Below are 18,023 nucleotides of genomic sequence, written 5' to 3'. Positions count from 1 at the left end.
GCACATTACAAGGCAGCAGGTGGTGGGGCAGAGTGGGCACATTACTAAGGTAACTGGTGGTGGGGCAGAGTGGGCACATTACTAAGGCAGCAGGTGGTGGGGCAGTGTGGGCACATTACTAAGGTAACTGGTGGTGGGGCAGTGCGGGCACATTACTAAGGCAGCAGGTGGTGGGGCAGAGTGGGCACATTACTAAGGCAGCAGGTGGTGGGGCAGAGTGGGCACATTACTAAGGCAGCAGGTGGTGGGGCAGAGTGGGCACATTACTAAGGCAGGTGGTGGGGCAGTGTGGGCACATTATTAAGGCAGCAGGTGGTAGGGCTTAGTGGGCACATTACAAGGCAGCAGGTGGTGGGGCAGAGTGGGCACATTACTAAGGTAACAGGTGGTGGGGCAGTGTGGGCACATTACTAAGGTAACAGGTGGTGGGGCAGTGCGGGCACATTACTAAGGCAGCAGGTGGTGGGGCAGAGTGGGCACATTACTAAGGCAGCAGGTGGTGGGGCAGAGTGGGCACATTACTAAGGCAGCAGGTGGTGGGGCAGAGTGGGCACATTACTAAGGCAGGTGGTGGGGCAGTGTGGGCACATTACTAAGGCAGCAGGTGGAAGGGCTTAGTGGGCACATTACAAGGCAGCAGGTGGTGGGGCAGAGTGGGCACATTACAAGGCAGCAGGTGATGGGGCAGTGTGGGCACATTACAAGGCAGCAGGTGGTGGGGCAGAGTGGGCACATTACAAGGCAGCAGGTGGTGGGGCAGAGTGGGCACATTACTAAGGCAGCTTACTTGTGTATCCACCACGTGGTCATCCTTGAGTTCATTTTCTTCTGTAGCAATGGGTAAATCTGAACCTGATTTTCCAAGTAATTCAGCATTGATAAGTCCCTCTCTTTCATCCTATATTGGAACAAAGAAAAAGACTGATTAAGTTGTTTCAGAAGACAGCCCTCTGTGATTTAAAGACTAACTCCTTTATATGCCAAAAAACGACGTTATACACCCTTGCCCTAACTACTCCTGTTCAATGTGCGCATTATATTCACACTAAAGGTGTAATTGCAGATACTGTCAATTCTTTAGATGTGTCTTCTGCCGTTCAGACAGGGAGAAAATAAACTTTACGTCAATCTTCGCTTTCGTAAGCTGTCTAGCTGTATCTACATGTTTAGTGAGAAAAAGAATGTTTTCTTCCCCTCCCCAACCCCCCAATGTTTACTTACATTCAGTTTCTTATTTATTATTCAAATATGTCAAAAAGATTAGATCTAATTCTTGTATGGATGAAAGTACGCATAACTCAAAAGTTCAAATAATTAATGCAAATGTTATGTACCCTGAAATTCAAGCATGGAAATGTGACGACTGTATGTGTATCAACACACATACACACACACACACAGCCGTCAGCAACACGGACAAAGTGTGTTAACAAAGAAATGATGAATAAATTGTGATGTATCTACATGCTGGAGCAAAAATACAGTAATACAGAAAGATATGTAACCATGAAAAGGTGAGATAATCCTGGGAGATTAGGAGAAATGAACACTTGGAGAACATACATAGAACATTTGAGTGCAAAGAAACTATTCATTTCCCAAGAAATCACCTGATTTGCAAAGGTGAGGAGCATTCAGCCCCTGGCCAGATATGACACAAGTGCTGCCGTGCCTTACTCTGCCAAGGCCAGTCAGACAGGGCCCCAAATTCAATTCACGTACAACACGCTCACTGTTAAGTGGCTTCTGTAAGGCCCATGAATGACGCTACAAGTATTCAAACTAAGGCTGGCACTGTGACACAGGGGAAGGCCATTACCTGTGGTACCATCCCTCTTGGGTACCAGTTCATGTTCTGGCTGCTCCACTTTCCATCCAGCTCCCTGCTGCTCCGAGGAAAGAGGAAAGCAGAAGCGGCCGGTGCTGGAGCCCTGCCACACACATAGGCCACCCAGACGAAGCCGCTGGCTTCAACCTGATCCAACTCCGGCTGCTGCAGCCATCTGTGGAGTGAACCCGCCAGTACAAGGTCTCTGTTTCGCTCGCTCTCTTTGGCTCTTTCAAATAAGTAAATAAATAAATCTTTAAAAATAAAACAAAGTGAAACAAAATATGCAAATGGCCCTTAACAGAGAAAAGCTAAGGCAGAGCAATTTCAGAGAATTAAAAAGGAGGGCACAAGTTCTCCATGAACAAACACTACGTTTCTTTCTCCTGGAGAACTCGAGATGGCAATAAAATTCCAAACTCCAGAGGCAAGCAGCAGAAATATTTCTAAGTTACCTGAATTTCAAAACTACCTTAGTAGCTTCAATTTTAACAAGGAAATATACCCATTTCCACAAAAAAAAATTGGGGATTTTTAAAAAAATTCTAAATGTTTTGAGATAATTTTCAAAAGCTAGTAACACATTATAAAGCCAACATTATTTAAGGTACCTTTTTCTGGACTTGTCCACCTTCATTTTCTAAAGCACAGTTGTCATGCTGAGAGTAATACGTTGCGGCTGAAGTTGAGGGACTCTCTTTGCAGCACACATGCCAACTGGGCAGCCTGCAGAGCACGTCACACAGCCAGACGGAGGGAGACACACAATCAGGGAGGGCGGGGGAGAAAAACAAATGTGAGCACGTTTGATAAGGGCTAGAATTAGAGGCAACAGACAGCTGTTACACAAATACTCCCAAGAACGTAAAAGTTTCATGGTAGATAATTGTATTCTGGACAAGGTTTAAGAAAAATATAAATATTATCAGCATTCCAAGTAAAGAATTTTAAATCCCAAGAAAGGTTGCACAGGAAAGTGTCTGATGATTATCATATTTTCATAGAGAGAGCAGAGAAAGCCATCAAAGCTACCCTCAGAAATACTAGATGCCAAACAGGTAACTCTAAATGAGCTTTACTGTCTCAAAGCACCGAAGCAAGGGAATATAAACTTAGTCCTATCAAAAGTGACCAGAAACAGCACACACACAAACGACCGCTACCAATTTCCAGTACTTAGGATGTAAAATCCCTAAGGAAATGAAACAAGGAAAAAAGACTGAAACTCGGCCAAGGAAGAACACCACTGTTCCAGTCAAGTGCAGGTTAGCTGATACTGAAAACTGAGTGAAAAATAGTAAAATTTGCCTAGCATGCCTGCAAAAATAGCAACAAAAAACATTTTATGATCAGCTCCATAATCACTTAAAGGTTTCTCATAAACTTATTCAGCCATCAAGATGTTTTGAATCAATAACACAAAGTATGCGAGTAACACGAGAAACACTTAGGTATCCATAAGCCTAAGAGCGAGCACCACATTTTATGAACAAACCTAAGACCTCATGCAGAGCTGAGGCAGGGAAGTCACCGCCAGTCACAACACAGCTTATGGAAGCAGAAACTTTAAACAACCATGACCAGGAGGAATCCTAAGTGTGAAACCAACAAAATAGGAATAAACAAATGACTACGCTCAGCGCACAACCCCCGGTTCTACCAAATCACCACATTCTCAGTTACAAGTCGAAGGAAAACAAAGCAGAGTGTCCAGACATTTACAAAAGCATCCCAACTGCTGCAGGCCGGCGGCCTGAGGCTGCGGTCTGGGCAGTGACTCGGTCGGGCAGCAGGCGAGCAGGGCTGCGAGGGACGGAGCTCCGGAGACGCACAGGGTCCACCTCGCCCTCTCTGCTCTTTCTGCTTCCTCCCTCCTTCCCCGGCCCCACTCCACCTTTCATTCTCTAACGCTACCCTGCAAATAAATAAATACTAAAAAAAAAAAGCCTTTTATTAGAGCTGCTTAAACTTTCCAGTATTTGAGAATTCTTTGGCTTGGAAAGTGCTACCTTCACACAATTCAAACTTCACAAAATTCAGAATTAAGAAATAAGGAAAACTTGAAAAGTAACATACTGAGGAGATGAAAGGGACACTTTATGAAAGTGATGATCTCTTTCTATATTTTTAAACATATTTTAAATTATTTTATTTACTTTCATTTAACTTGAAAGGAAGAGAGGTGAATGTGCATTATTTACAGCCAAGATATAAAATCAATCAAGGCATCCATTGACAAATGAATGAAAGAAAATGTGTGGTGAAATAGAGCCAAAATAGAGTAAAATCCTTTCATGAGCTAACACTGGTGAAGCCGGAGGACAGCAGAGCAGGCACAGAAAGAGAAAGTTTACATGTTTCCACTTACTTATGGAAGACAAAACACTTGATTTGAGACAGTGAAGTAGTGGTAGAGAGGAGAGAAGAAATTATAAAATGAGTAGCAAAATACAGCTGCAGGGAGGCATCCGTTTCAGATCCCATCGTACAGTTGTTACAAGCTGTAACAACCCATGATGTAGCTCAAAATAGCTGGAAAAATCTGAGGTTTCCCAACACACAGAAATGCTAAATATTTTGAGATGGAAACACCAAATCACCCTGATTCGATCATTAACTGTACGAATGTACCAAATTCTCACACTACACTTCATAAATTCATGCACATGTGAAATCAACTTTAAAACACAGGAGCAAGTTCTGTGCACAACTGAACATGGCCTGCCCATTATCAACAGACTGGATGGAGTCTGGCTACTCTGTGACCCAATCCAGCCCACTGCCCGTGTGCCTAAGACCGCAGAAGACCGCCCAAGACCATGGAGCATCTGGCTCGTCTGGGCTTTGGACTGGCCTCGCCCTGTCTGTTCTGGGTATTTGAGGGATGATCCTGCACCCACATGGGAGACCCGGAAGAAGCTCCTGGCTTCGGACTGGTCCAGCTCCAGTCATTGTGACCGCTTGGGGAGTAAACCAGCAGATGGAAAAGCTTTCACTCTGTATCTCCTTCTCTCCATATATCTGCCTTTCTAATAAAAATAATAGTCATCATCTTTAAAAATAAAAAAAAAGTTTGGGAGGAAACCTCAAAACTTTGAACATTACAATTTTTGGTTATTTTTGGACCTGCCGGGTCTTTACCCCTTTCTCCACCATATAAACTTCACCATGACCATCAATTAGGTTTTTTTCAAGAAAATTAGTTTTATAATCAAGAACTCTGAATATGTGTAAAGTCTACTGTTCCAGGGGCATTAACTCTTGCTGCCCTGGGGGGCTGGTGACACGCACATTAGATAGAACCACCACATGGGTGCTGCAGCCCATTGGGGCACACGTCAGTCCCAGCTGCTCCACTTCTCACCCAGTTCTTTGCTAATGACCTAGGAAGACCAGGAGAAGACAGCCCAGGTGTCTGGGGCCCTGCCAGCATGCGAGAGACCCAGCTAAAGTGCCAGGCTTCAAACTAGCCCTTGGCTGGCCTCTGGTCAGGTGGGGAGTGGACAACTGAGAGCTCTCTCGCTCTCGCTCTATCACTCTCTCTTATGTATGTGTATATGCGGGTGTCTCTGGGTGTGCCAAGATGTTGGATTAAAGTACAAATCTCATTTTTAGAAAGAAAAAAACCAAAAGTTCAAGAATTAAGTAATTTACCCTATTCAATCTATGACTGCAAATAGCTCTCTCTCCCAAAGCTGTTGATATCTGTATTCTACATTTCATATTTATCTTCTGATACATACATAAATAAAAAGTTGAGAGAATAACATATCCAGTAACTCATGAATTGGTAATATTAGCAAGTAAAAGTCAGTTATAGCATAACACAAAAATACAAAAACCATTACAAAGCATCCGTATCAATCCAACATTTCATGATTTAATTATTGGTAACTTAGTAAGTGGCTAAATTATTGGTAAAATAGTTCAGTGGCTGAGGGGATGAACTTCAAAATTGAAAGATTTAAATTGTATCCCCTATTCCCCCCACTTATTACCTGGTCGTAAACAAGTTGCAAAGTCTATATGCCTCAAATCAGCATTGTAAAATATAGATGTTGTGAGGAAATGAAATGAAAACAAGCACTGTGCTTAGAAGGGACGAGAGGTATTGAACGTTAGCTCCTACTGTCCTTCCTCCGCCCGGTGGGCCCCGAGTGCACAGAGGTGTTTAACTCCTTCCCTCCCTAATCAGCTCTCAACCTGCTAAAATCTAGCTCTTTCACGTATCACTGACACTGGAATTTCCCATTTTGATTTCCCTGCTGCGTGCAGAACCCCCGATTATTGCTCACACCTGAAGCCCTCTCCCTGCACGTCAGCATGCCAAGCTGCACACATCGCGTCTCCTCGCTGTCCAATTCTGACTTGTACACACACACGCTGCCTCAGCTCGCTCTCTACCCTTGCGCTCTCCGTCTCCCCTGTAAAGACCCGGAGGCCCGACACACTCCGGCAACCTCGTACTGCCACTTCTCTTTAGCTCTGATTTCTTCCCGCCTCATCCATTCTTGAAATCCTTCAAGGATAAGGTAAATTAGTGCTGGGAATGAGCAAAGGCATGTCAAAGCCGGAGCTCCCTTCTTGACATATCGAAACAAGTAGACGCAAGCACATCCTTTTCCCTTTCCCAAGTTCTCCCTCCTACATCCTCGACACACCGCGCAGTGCCGTTATTCACCCATTACCTAAAACCTGAAAACATTTTGACTTTTTCCATTTCCTTCGCCTTCCCTTTACCACCTCCAGTTACTTCAGATTTCCAAACCCCATTAAACTGAGCTCGAGCTTTCAACTCTTCCCTACAGCAAGATCTACACAGATCTCCCAAACTCCTGGCTTAGAACCACTAAATATCAAGTGCCTCTCCACATGTTTAAGACAGACTCTTAACAGTGCTGGTAACCAGTTTTCGCACTAGCCAGTGCCTGCCTCTCAGGCATGCAGGATGACCTGAAATTGTCTGAACACAGATTGCTTTGTCTCACAACCCTAACCCTCCGACTCCCGCTGCTTCCGCTTCCGCGAATCTCCCTCCCTGGAATGATCCAGTCCTGTGCAGCTCCTCACACTCCACAAGCTGACAGTCCTTCTCATTTCACTTTCATCTCAGTGCAGGACTAGTTAAGGACCAGGGGATATTTCTAACGTCCCCAAGGCGGGACTCAGTGACCCAGGATCTTCCCATAGCACTGGAGCAATCCGTCCTGAGCACTTGGCACGTCTGGACTGCAAGCGGCCGGCTCCACTGTAGGGTGAGGCCCTCCAGGGCAGAGAGCCCCACTTGGGTCCCTGGCACAGTCGTCTTTTCAGCTGTCACCTGAACTACAGACTGGAACAGTGTTTGATAAGTATTAGAAAAACAAGAGTTCAGCAATCAGAGAGGACTCCTCATGAAAGAACTGAACCAGGGAATGAAGACTCCTAAACTAAGTTCAAATCTAACACAGAGTGCAGAATGGCCACCCTATCAGCCATTCAAAAGGACAGAGTGGTTAAAGTAATAATGAAAACTGTGGTTTCTAAGTATTTTTGTCTGGAAATTTGGAAATAATTTGCAGAAGCTCTATGAAGTATTTAAAGATTTATGGGAAATGGGTGAGCAGTATGGGAGCCCTGTGGTCAAACACTGGTAATAAAACAAGACGAAAAGGTCACTGGGTTTACAAAGCCCTTGTTTAAAAAGCACTAAAATACTTGAGCAAAAGACAGGCATTTTTCTGGACCTATTGTTTTCTTGTCAGGTTGTTTCATCTACCTGCTAGTAAGAACACACTGGGCCTGCTTTGCACGCTGCTCCTCACAGCCCAAGGGGAGGCACACCGAATCACACACCTCACTCAAGAAAGGCCTAATTCTGGTGCTTGCTTTTGCAATAGTTCTGATCTTTAATACTGATTCTGATACAGGGCAGGACTGGAATTGTCTTAGCTTAAATATGCAACATACCAAATCCTATCAAAGAACTGTTTCACTAGATTGACACCGATCCCTGACAAGGCAGTGTGTTCTGCCTTTACACTCCGCCCCCCATTCCCTTAATTATCTGCAGGGGCTGATGCTCAGCTTCTGCAGTCAGACACACCTTCAACAAGGCCTCTGCTGGAGGAGAACGCCAGCCTAGATCTTACCTGCACTCAAGCCTACATTTTCAAAGACCTATTCGCCTCTAACTGCGCCTTGGCCATGCGAACTCTGACAACACTTGCATTTCTTTGTGAACACTACAGATTTTCTAGGTTGTGCAAGTCCCACAAAAACCTCTTTTATTCTCTTTGAATTCTGATTGACACATTCATAAGTTTAGACCCTAGAATTTATTCACTAAACAATAATATGATCTAAGAAAACAGCTGGTGTGTATGTAGTACCTGCCAAAATCTGGCACAGGTACAGCACCCAGGGGTCTTTGTATCTCAGGACATGGGAACCGGCTGCAGAGGTAAGGCAGACCCACCTTCTCTGAATCCTACTCAAGGGTTCTATCCTGTGCCCATCGCTGCCAGCATGCCAGCCTGTCTCCAAAGCAGATCGTTTACTTGCTCACAAGTCTCTAGAACAAACCTTAACTAGTACAATTTCTTCATAGTGCTTTTCCCCCAACTTTTTCTATGAAATGCATCTAGCATAATGATATCAAGACAACATTCTTGAAGCAGCATTTTCTTTGCCAAACATGTACTACCTAGTACTACGGTTTAACCCGCAAAACCCACCATCTCCAAGTTCCCTCTCAGGCTTTCTCCTCAGGCTTGCTTACTTAGTTATCACCACTATCACGGACATTGGCAAGTATCATCTTCCCACTGCAGGCAGGCAGGCAGGCAGGCGGGCAGGCGGGCGGGCAGGCGGGCAGGTACACACAGAGACAGGCAGGCACACACACACACAGGCAGGCAGGCGACGGGCAGGCAGGCACATGACGGGTGAGCAGGCGCACACACACAGGCAGGCAGGCAGGCGGGCGGGCAGACACACACACAGGCGGGCAGGCGGGCACGCAGCGGGCGGGTGGGCAGACACACACACAGGCAGGAAGGCAGAAAGGCAGGCGGCGGGCGGGTGAGCAGACACACCCACAGGTAGGCAGGCACACACACATACACACATATGCGAGCAAGCACACACACAGGCAGGCTCACACATACACATGCAGACAGGAAGACACACAGGCAGACACACACACTGCACATATTAGCAATAGGATATCATGTTTCAGTTCATGAAGCACTTGTTCTCACAAAAAGTTTCATAACTAGGGCCCAGCGCGGTGGCGCAAGTGGTTAAGGTCCTCGCCTTGCACGCCTGGGATCCCATATGGGCGCCGGTTCTATCCCAGCAGCCCCACTTCCCTTCCAGCTCCCTGCCTGTGGCCTGGGAAGGCAGTCCAGGACAGCCCAAAGCTTTGGGAACCTGCACCCGTGTGGGAGACCCGGAAGAGGCTCCTGGCTTCGGATCGGCATAGCATCGGCCGTTGCGCTCACTTGGGGAGTGAATCATCGGATGGAAGATCTTCCTCTCTGTCTCTCCTCTCTGTATATCCGCCTTTCCAATAAAAAAAATAATAAAAATAAATCTTTTTAAAAAAAAAGTTTCTTAACTATATGTTAGTTCTCTTGAATCCAAAACTTCTCAGACAATGTCAGTCCTACCTTTTCTTTTCTGTAAGTATCCACTATAAAGTTGAGCTGTGTTCACTAACATTCTAATCAGCACTCTTACAATGCTGCAGAAAAAAGTCTCAGAGTTCATCTTAACCAGCAATATTAGCTTGAATGCACTGGGACAGAAGAACCAAATAAGAATCACTGGCATGTGTATTTATTTTTATAAAGTCGTATGAATAATTCTAATGTCCATTCCTTCCTGGGGCAATCCACACACTCCCATTTTCAGATCAGAAATCTGATGCACAGAGAAACGTACCAGCCCTCCGACAGTGCAGCGCAGTGATGAAAGAGGCGCAGCCGTGGGGCTTGGCCTACTTTAGGTTCGGGCTCTCTGCTCACTAACTGTAGTCGATGCCTCTGCGATATCGATCTCAAAGACTAAGGAGATCAGAGAACACACACTAACCACGAGCAGAGTTCAATCTGTGCTCACTGTGACGCGAAGGGCTGCCACCAAGCCCTGAGTCTGACGATCATTCCCTCTGTACAGGCACCGTGACAACCAAACTCAAGGCCCACGCTTCTCTCGGATCCCTCATCACACCAAATACATACCGAGTAACAGACACATTTTCAATTAATGGATTCTTATTTCTGAGCTGACGCCGAGGCCTTCCTACTTCTCAGTGAGCTACCAAAGCATTCAGACCACACGATTAATAAAACTAACATGACAGCAATTAATACGAAAAGGTATTGTTGTAAATACAGATTTCAAATACTACAGGACAACACAAAACTGGCTTAGTATCTATGAGCCATGTTAATACTATAAAAGTTCTCTAGCAAAGTTGGGTGCCTTTTATAGAAAATGTAAAACAATCTTTAGTAGCATTTATTATAAAAATAGAGTTCTAAAAGAAAACAAAACCCCCAGAAAACATCTGCATTTCTGAAAAAAGTTCATCCCAAGGGCTTTAGCTTCTTACTTGCAAATACTCAAAAGTAACTTCCCTTTCCTCTGGAACATGAGCAATTTTACTTACTGAAATTACTTTAAAACATGACCTTGGAAAAACAACACAGATAAACACACTGACGCCAAAGTAGGATTTTAAAAAGGTAAGTAATTACGCTTCAAGTGATGGGTATTTCTTTCCAGTTCTGCATCAATTGCTACACAAAAGCATTACATACATGTAAATGTTTCCACCCGAAAACTACTTGAGAATAAGCAGCTGAATGCCTTGCCTCTCTCTTCCCTTCCACTAGTTACTGTATATATTGACTCATTTCTCCATTCAGATTGCTGAGAAAAATGAAAGACTAATTTACAGGAAATACTGCTGAAGGATAATTAAGGGCTAATATCTCTTGCTTTTTCTACTGTTAGCCAAATCTACCAACAGCTTCCAATTCAACCTATCTCCAATCATTTAATAACCTAAGCAAACATGAGTTGCACCCAGCTCTTCTAAAAACAACTTTGATACAGGAAAAGATGATTTTGCAGCAGCACATTTGGCATACCACTCGAGACACTGCCTCGGTGCCCACAGCCCACACTGGGGTGCCAGGTGTCTGGCTCCATGGCCGCTTTCAGCTCTCCGCTCTACACACCCTGGAAAACAACGCAACGCGTCAAGGACGTGGATCCCTGTCACCAAGTCCACACCGACATATGGATCCCAGCTTTGGCTTCTCCCTGTTCAGGTGGTTGTGAACATTTGAGAAACAAATTGGCAGCCAAAGGATCAATAATATTTCTCTTTCTGTCTCTATGTTTCAAGAAATTAAAAATAAGTTAAAAACAAAGGAAAGAATGGAAAACAAAATAAAAACTATTTGCCATCTTTTATTGGATTCAAGTGTTTAACAAAAAATAAAAATAAGCAAAAATAAAGGTAAAATGGGAAACGAGAAAAAAGTCATTTCCATCTTTTATTGGATATAAGTTTTACACAAAGATGTCATGCCAATTTCAACAACTTTTTCCCTTTGAGGGAAGTTGGCTTCATCAAGTTTGTCCAAAGGGATGTGACACCGTTAGTAATGACACATCACCTCTGACCCTCTAGTTGGAAATGCAGATCTCAAAGCAAAGATGAACTTTTTGCTCAAACTCTTTCACAATAAATTTCACTAAAAAAAAAAAATTAAAAGCCATCAAATGATTTCAAAGGAGGGATCCTGAATGTTATTTCACTCAGAAAAAAACACAAATTGTATCCTTGGAAAGACAGAAGCAGAAAACAAGTAAAAATGTTCTCAAAATTAAAGATAGAGTAGGGATTTTCAGTGTTTCTGGTCATTCTTTCAAAAATGAAAAAAAATTTACATATCAATGATTAAGAAATCAGAGAAAAAGCAACAGAAACAGAAAAGCTAAATCACAAACCAGCAAATAAATCTCCACAAAGAAAACTACTCCCAACATCAGAAAGACCAGCATGTGGGTCTGGACACGTCCACGCCTGGGCAGGACACCACCGAGGGCTCCCCATCGGCCCACTCGGGTCCGGACACGTCCACGCCTGGGCAGGACACCACCGAGGGCTCCCCACCGGCCCACTCGGGTCCGGACACGTCCACGCCTGGGCAGGACACCACCGAGGGCTCCCCACTGGTCCACTCGGGTCCGGACACGTCCACGCCTGGGCAGGACACCACCGAGGGCTCCCCACTGGTCCACACGCCTCCACAACCTAATGAAAAGATGCTTGATTCCACTCGCCACTTTCCTCGCTCACCCACAGGACAATCAGGTCCCTACAAACCTACAAACCCTACCTACAGCCTGCTCCTCTTCTGTTCCTCTCCACATCTGTTCTACAGAAATGCTCCCTGAAACATAATTCTCCATCTTAAACTACTGGTGCCACCAACCATTTTATGAATGGAAACTGAGGCTCACAGACATCATTCACCCAGGGGCACGTAGTTAGTGATAGAATAGTAACAACATGAATCCACTAATATTCAAGACCTTTTTTTACATTATTTATTTATTTGAAAGGCACAGAGAGACAAACACACAGAGAGAAATCTTCCACCTGCTGGTTCACTTCCCACACGACCACAACAGCCCAGGCTGCACCAGGCCGAAGTCAGGATGCAGGAACTCACGCTAGGTCTGCTACACAGGAGGCACCGCCAAGTACTTGGGACATCGTGTGCTGCTTTCGCACGCATATCAGCAGCAAGTGGATCAGAGGCACAGGAACCCCATGGGATGCCAGCAGAGGCGTACCCCACCGCACCACCCTCAAGGGTTGACCCTTTATTACCTCCGTATTTGCCAAATGTATGAGAAGTGTTTAAATGTCAAATTCTTCTCCTTAAATATGAGCTTCTCCAAGATGATCTTTTGGGGTACAGAAAGAAAGGACTGGTTTCTTTTTAAAAAATAAGCTTCTTAATAAGGATTCATACTTGGTCTGAAGGAGGGCTGGGCACTCACTGGCAAGGGCTAGGGAAGAATCCCCACGCAAGTACACAAACCAGGATTAACTCCCAGCACACCAAATTCTCCACCGTCAACACGTGCACAGTAAGTAGACTTAAAAGTTACTTAAACTCGGGCCCGGCGCGGTGGCGCAAGTGGTTAAGTCCTCGCCTTACACGCCCGGGATCCCATATGGGCGCCGGTTCTAATCCCAGCAGCCCCGCTTCCCTTCCAGCTCCCTGCCTGTGGCCTGGGAAAGCAGTCGAGGACAGCCCAAAGCTTTGGGACCCTGCACCCGCGTGGGAGACCCGGAAGAGGCTCCTGGCTTCGGATCGGCATAGTATCGGCCCGTTGCGCTCACTTGGGGAGTGAATCATCGGATGGAAGATCTTCCTCTCTGTCTCTCCTCTCTGTATATCCGCCTTTCCAATGAAAAAATAATAAAAAAAAAATAAATCAAAAAAAAAAAAAAAAACAAATCTCTAAAAGTTACTTAAACTAAAATGAATCTCAACATGAGAAGTTCCTTTCTAAAGATTTTGGAGGCAGGCCTCTGGTCCGTGATGAAGGCACAGCCTGGACGTCTGTGACACCTGTTGGACAGCCTGAGTCCAACGCCAGGCTCCACTGGCAATTCCAGTTTCTCACTCACTGACCCTGCGTGTCACAGGTCACGACTCTAGTCCCTAGTCCCCCAACACACATCCACCCTGAGGGCCACAGGTCACAGCTCCAGTCCCAGGATCCCAACACACACCCACCCTGAGTGCCAGAGGTCACAACTCTACTCCCTGTATCCCCAACACACACACATACACCCTGAGTGCCACAGGCCATGGCTCCAGTCCCAGGATCCCGACACATACCTACCCTGAGTGGCACAAGTCACGGCTCAGTTCCTGGACCCCCGACGTGCATCCACCCTGAGTGTCACAGGACATGGGTGCAGTTCCTGGACCCCCGACATGCATCCACCCTGAGTGTCACAGGACACGGGTGCAGTTCCTGGACCCCCCGACATGCATCCACCCTGAGTGTCACAAGACATGGGTGCAGTTCCTGGACCCCTGACACGCATCCACCCTGAGTGGCACAGGACACAGGTGCAGTCCCTGGACCCCTGACACGCATCCACCCTGAGTGGCACAGGTCACGGTTAGAGTCCCTGGACCCCCAACATTCACCCACCTTGAGTGTCAGAGGTCATGGGTAGAGTTCCTGGACCCCCAACACGTAACCACCCTGAGTGGCACAGGACAAGGCTGAAGTTTCAGGATCCTGACACACACCCACCCTGAGTGGCACAGGTCATGGCTCATGTTCCTGGACCCCTGACACTCCAGTGAGAAACCTGTCCTGATTCCTGGGCTTCTGGCATCAGCCTTGCACACCTGACTGTGGCAGCCATCTGAAGGGTCAAACAGGGATAAAGACCAATCTCGGTCTCTGTTTCTGTCTTCCTCTCTCTCTCTGTCTCTCTGCCATACAACCCTCATTAATAATATTTAATGACGGCAAAAGGGTAGCACGAACAAAGCGTATTTGCTTGCTCACCTTTCCTAAACAACTGGAATGTATAACCGATCATGTAACACCATACTAGCACATCCACATGACACACACAACACGGCCCCCTGTGCAGGAGACACAGTCCCAACACCCTCTGACACAGATCCCACCTGCCTCCCTTCAGGACAGCCCACATGTACAGTGTGCTGAGGGCAGAACACGTGTCCCGCCCGCAGCAGGAGCTGCTGTACCCTAATGCAAACAGGTCGCCCTGCCCAGTAACAGCGACTCTGCAGGAGATAATGCTAGACAGCTGTGGTCACCAAGTCAGGACGAGGGGCCGGAGGGGCCGGAGGGGCAGGGGCGTAGTCACTGGCAGAGCTCAGCACAGAACCAAGGCTAGGAAACGGAAAGCAGACAGAATGCCAAGAGCTTCTGAGAACTCGAAAAGTCAGAAACGTGCTCTCCCCTCGAAGGCCCGAGAAGGACCTGGCCCCGTGACCTCCTAACTTCAACCAGGGAGCTCTAACTTTTGGCCCCCCAAAAAGGAAGACAACATACGCGTATCAGTCAAAGCCATTCAATTTCCAACAATTTCTCAGAGCAAACAGGAAAGTAACACAGAGCATTCCTAGGATCTAAGACTTCCAGCATTAACACTAGGGCCACACATCTTGGTGCACAATGCGCAAAAGCAAAGTGAGGAAAACTCAGTGAGGCCCCTTACTGCTTTACAAAAATCTGCTATTGCTATCTCATCTAGTCCTTCTAACAAGTCTGAGACATGAACAGCTCCATTTTCCTGTGTTGATAAACAAAGTTCGAGCTAAGGTTCCAGGAAGCAAGGCAGCAAGTTGAAGAAATGGATCTCCCAAGTGGTGGCCACGATCTCACACACAGGCCTCTGGACCACCGTCAGATGAGGGTGGGACTCGGGGCCTGGGCTTGAAGCGCCCACCCTCAACAGCCACTTCCCCACAGCCAAGGGCCTCGGCCTCTCCTTCACCTTAGACGCAGTTACTAACCATGCCCACTCGAGAGCTGCACAGAGTACGGCCCTGGCAGGTGGCAAGTGCCGTTCTCAACAGCTCCACCTGATCCTGCGGGTTCGCGTTTACATCTTCAAGTCTGCACGACACGACCACGATCACACACACTGCAAGAAGGAAAGCGGAAATCCCATGGACAGGACTCTGTTCCTACGGAGGTACCCAAGCTTAGTATTCTAGAATGGAAAGGCAGAAGCAAGGTGCAGACATAATCAAGCTGCATCAAGTTAATGCCTTTATGAATACGAATGGAGGAAATCAGATACCAGGACACTATAGTATAAACACACAGCTTCATTCAGTACAACAGAAAAGGGTCCAAATACTTGGGAGCAATTTCTAAATGATAAGCCAAGCCACAGAGGACCTGATCTGCTCGTTCAGAGCCCTCTGGTCTGCCTCTAGAAGAGCTCCATTAGACCTGTACTATAGCAAACAGGTGATGCTCTGGTTACGTCCATGACACAATTCCAACTTCCAAAACCCTGGAAACACAGCCCTCTCCCTGGGCCTCACTGGCTCCCACCTGTCTCCCACCTCACAACCACTTACAAGAAAGCCTACAGCCCCAGAGCTGTTTCATAGTTTCATTTTCTAACTTGGCTCAAGACACACTAGTAGCTTCTGCAGCTGAGTCCCTAACACAACCTCATGACTGCCACCAGCCCTGCACCGACTGTCTTCTTCCCATGGGTCACATTTCCTCATTCCTGCTAAGAAAAAACAGAGAAAAAGCTTCTACAGAAAAGCAGCCTGAAAAGTCCCACAACTAATACAAGTGTGATTTACAAATTACAATTTACAAATGACCTTTAAAATCACATTCCAATGCTCGGTTTAGCTCACCATCCGAACACCAGTTCATGACATAAGGTGCCAAGGGACATCCTCCTCCAAGTACGAGCAAGGCCAAAGAAGAAACGGAGTAGGACCGGACCCAGAGAGGTAAAGGTGAGAGATTTCAGTATGTTATCTATGCAAACTCAGAGCAGTAAGCAGGCTCCTCAACACGATGATCTTCCTTAGCAGAAATGGCAGGGGTGAGGCACCAACGCGGCACCCTGGGGTGGTTCTGTTCTACCTGCTGCTCCACTTCTGATCCCGCATGGGGGACCTGCAGGAGCTTCTGGCTCCAGGCTTCAGCCTGCTCCAGCCCCCTGGCCCTCGCAGCCCTTCAGGGAGTGAACCAGCCGATGAAAGATTTCTCTCTCTAACTCTGCCTGTTAAATCAATCAAGCAAGCAATCTTAATAAAAAGTAGAAGGGGATTGTGGGATGATGATACTAGAATGGGCTCAGAAAGTTGGACGAAAGTTCCCGTAAAAGTTGTATCATCTTTCCAAGCCAAATCCCTTAGCCAGGCAAGTGCTGTGTTTTCCCTTTGTTTACATCTGACTTTTACACGAGCAACAATTCTAAAACCTATTGGCCTTACAAACCTTTTAGGCACCCATACCTATGAAAGAGCCACTGGTTCTTTGCAGAAGCCACAATTTTTATATAGAATCTAGAGCAAATCGCTTTGGCTGAAGAAACGTTTTTCGGTCATCAAATGCCAGGTATCGCGACAGAGATTCCCTGGAGACCAGAGCGGCTTCTCCAGCTCCTCCGACTGGCACAAGCCCACTTGGCTTCTCAAAACGCCAGGGCGGCCTGGGACCAACAGGAACTCCATCAAGTTTTCGGGGTGGTCTCTCTGGTCAGCTTCACAGCGTTCAGCTGCTGCACACCCGACAGCTGAGAGCCCACGGCGCGCCCCAGGCCCGAGGTGCGGCCAGGCACGTCCAGGGAGCCCAGGCTGCGCCCCGATGACCACCCCGGGGACCCCGACAGCTGAGAGCCCACGGCGCGCCCAGGCCCGAGGTGCGGCCAGGCACGTCCAGGGAGCCCAGGCTGCGCCCCGGGGACCCCGACAGCTGAGAGCCCACGGCGCGCCCCAGGCCCGAGGTGCGGCCAGGCACGTCCAGGGAGCCCAGACTGCCCTCCGCTGCGCCCCGAGGACCACCCCGGGGGCCCGCAGCCCACCTGCCGCCCCGCACACCGCGACGGGGGTGTGCCCGGGCCACTCACCAGACGAGCGAGCACAGCGAGAGGCAGGAGAGCAGGGCCAAGGCCCGCCGGTACCGCTTCATCTTCTCCTCCTTCTTCCCCCCGCCACAGGGCGGCACATCCTCCCGGCAGCCGCCGCCGCCGAGGCCAAGATGGAGGAGCCGCAGCGGCAGCGCGACGGCCGAACGCCCCGGCCGCCCTCTCGGCCAGGACGGCGGGGCCTCCCTCGGACGCCGCGGCCGCCCCGCCCGCCCCGTGCTGCCGGCCGCCAACGGCCGCCGCGCCCTCGCCGCGCACAGCCAATGGCCGCCCGGGCCGCGCCGCCCCTCACGCCGCCGCGCTGGAAGCGGCCGCGTCAGCCGGAGCCCTGGGCGCCAGCTCCCGACCAGGCCGCGCGCGGGCCACGCCCCCGCGGGCGGGCGGCCACGCCCCCGGCGCACGCCGCGCGCGCTCGGCCCCCTGGGAGTTGTAGTTTGCCTGCCGGAGCCCGACTGGCTGCTGCCAGGCCTGCCGGAAGCCACGCGTGTTTGATGG

At 48.0% G+C, this 18,023-nt stretch overlaps 1 protein-coding gene across 3 annotated transcripts in view; it reads right to left on the bottom strand.

Annotated features, from left to right (window-relative positions):
• Positions 1-17,652, bottom strand: part of SUCO (SUN domain containing ossification factor) — a 73,140-nt gene extending 55,488 nt beyond the window's left edge. For all 3 annotated transcript variants that reach the window (XM_040984265.1, XM_040984266.1, XM_040984267.1), the window contains exons 1-3: positions 17,511-17,652; positions 2,440-2,554; positions 788-898 (exon numbers count right to left, since the gene is read on the bottom strand). In XM_040984265.1, coding sequence (XP_040840199.1) covers positions 788-898; positions 2,440-2,554; positions 17,511-17,572 — 288 coding nt within the window. In that variant the 5' untranslated portion in view covers positions 17,573-17,652. The remainder of the gene's footprint in view (positions 1-787; positions 899-2,439; positions 2,555-17,510) is intronic.
• Positions 17,653-18,023: the final 371 nt, after the last annotated feature.

The sequence above is a fragment of the Ochotona curzoniae genome, unplaced genomic scaffold (genome assembly GCF_017591425.1).
Source record: "Ochotona curzoniae isolate NIBS_2020 unplaced genomic scaffold, NIBS_Ocur_1.0 contig_4105, whole genome shotgun sequence".
Classification (NCBI taxonomy): Eukaryota; Metazoa; Chordata; class Mammalia; order Lagomorpha; family Ochotonidae; genus Ochotona; species Ochotona curzoniae.
This window is presented reverse-complemented; position numbering and strand designations above follow the sequence as displayed.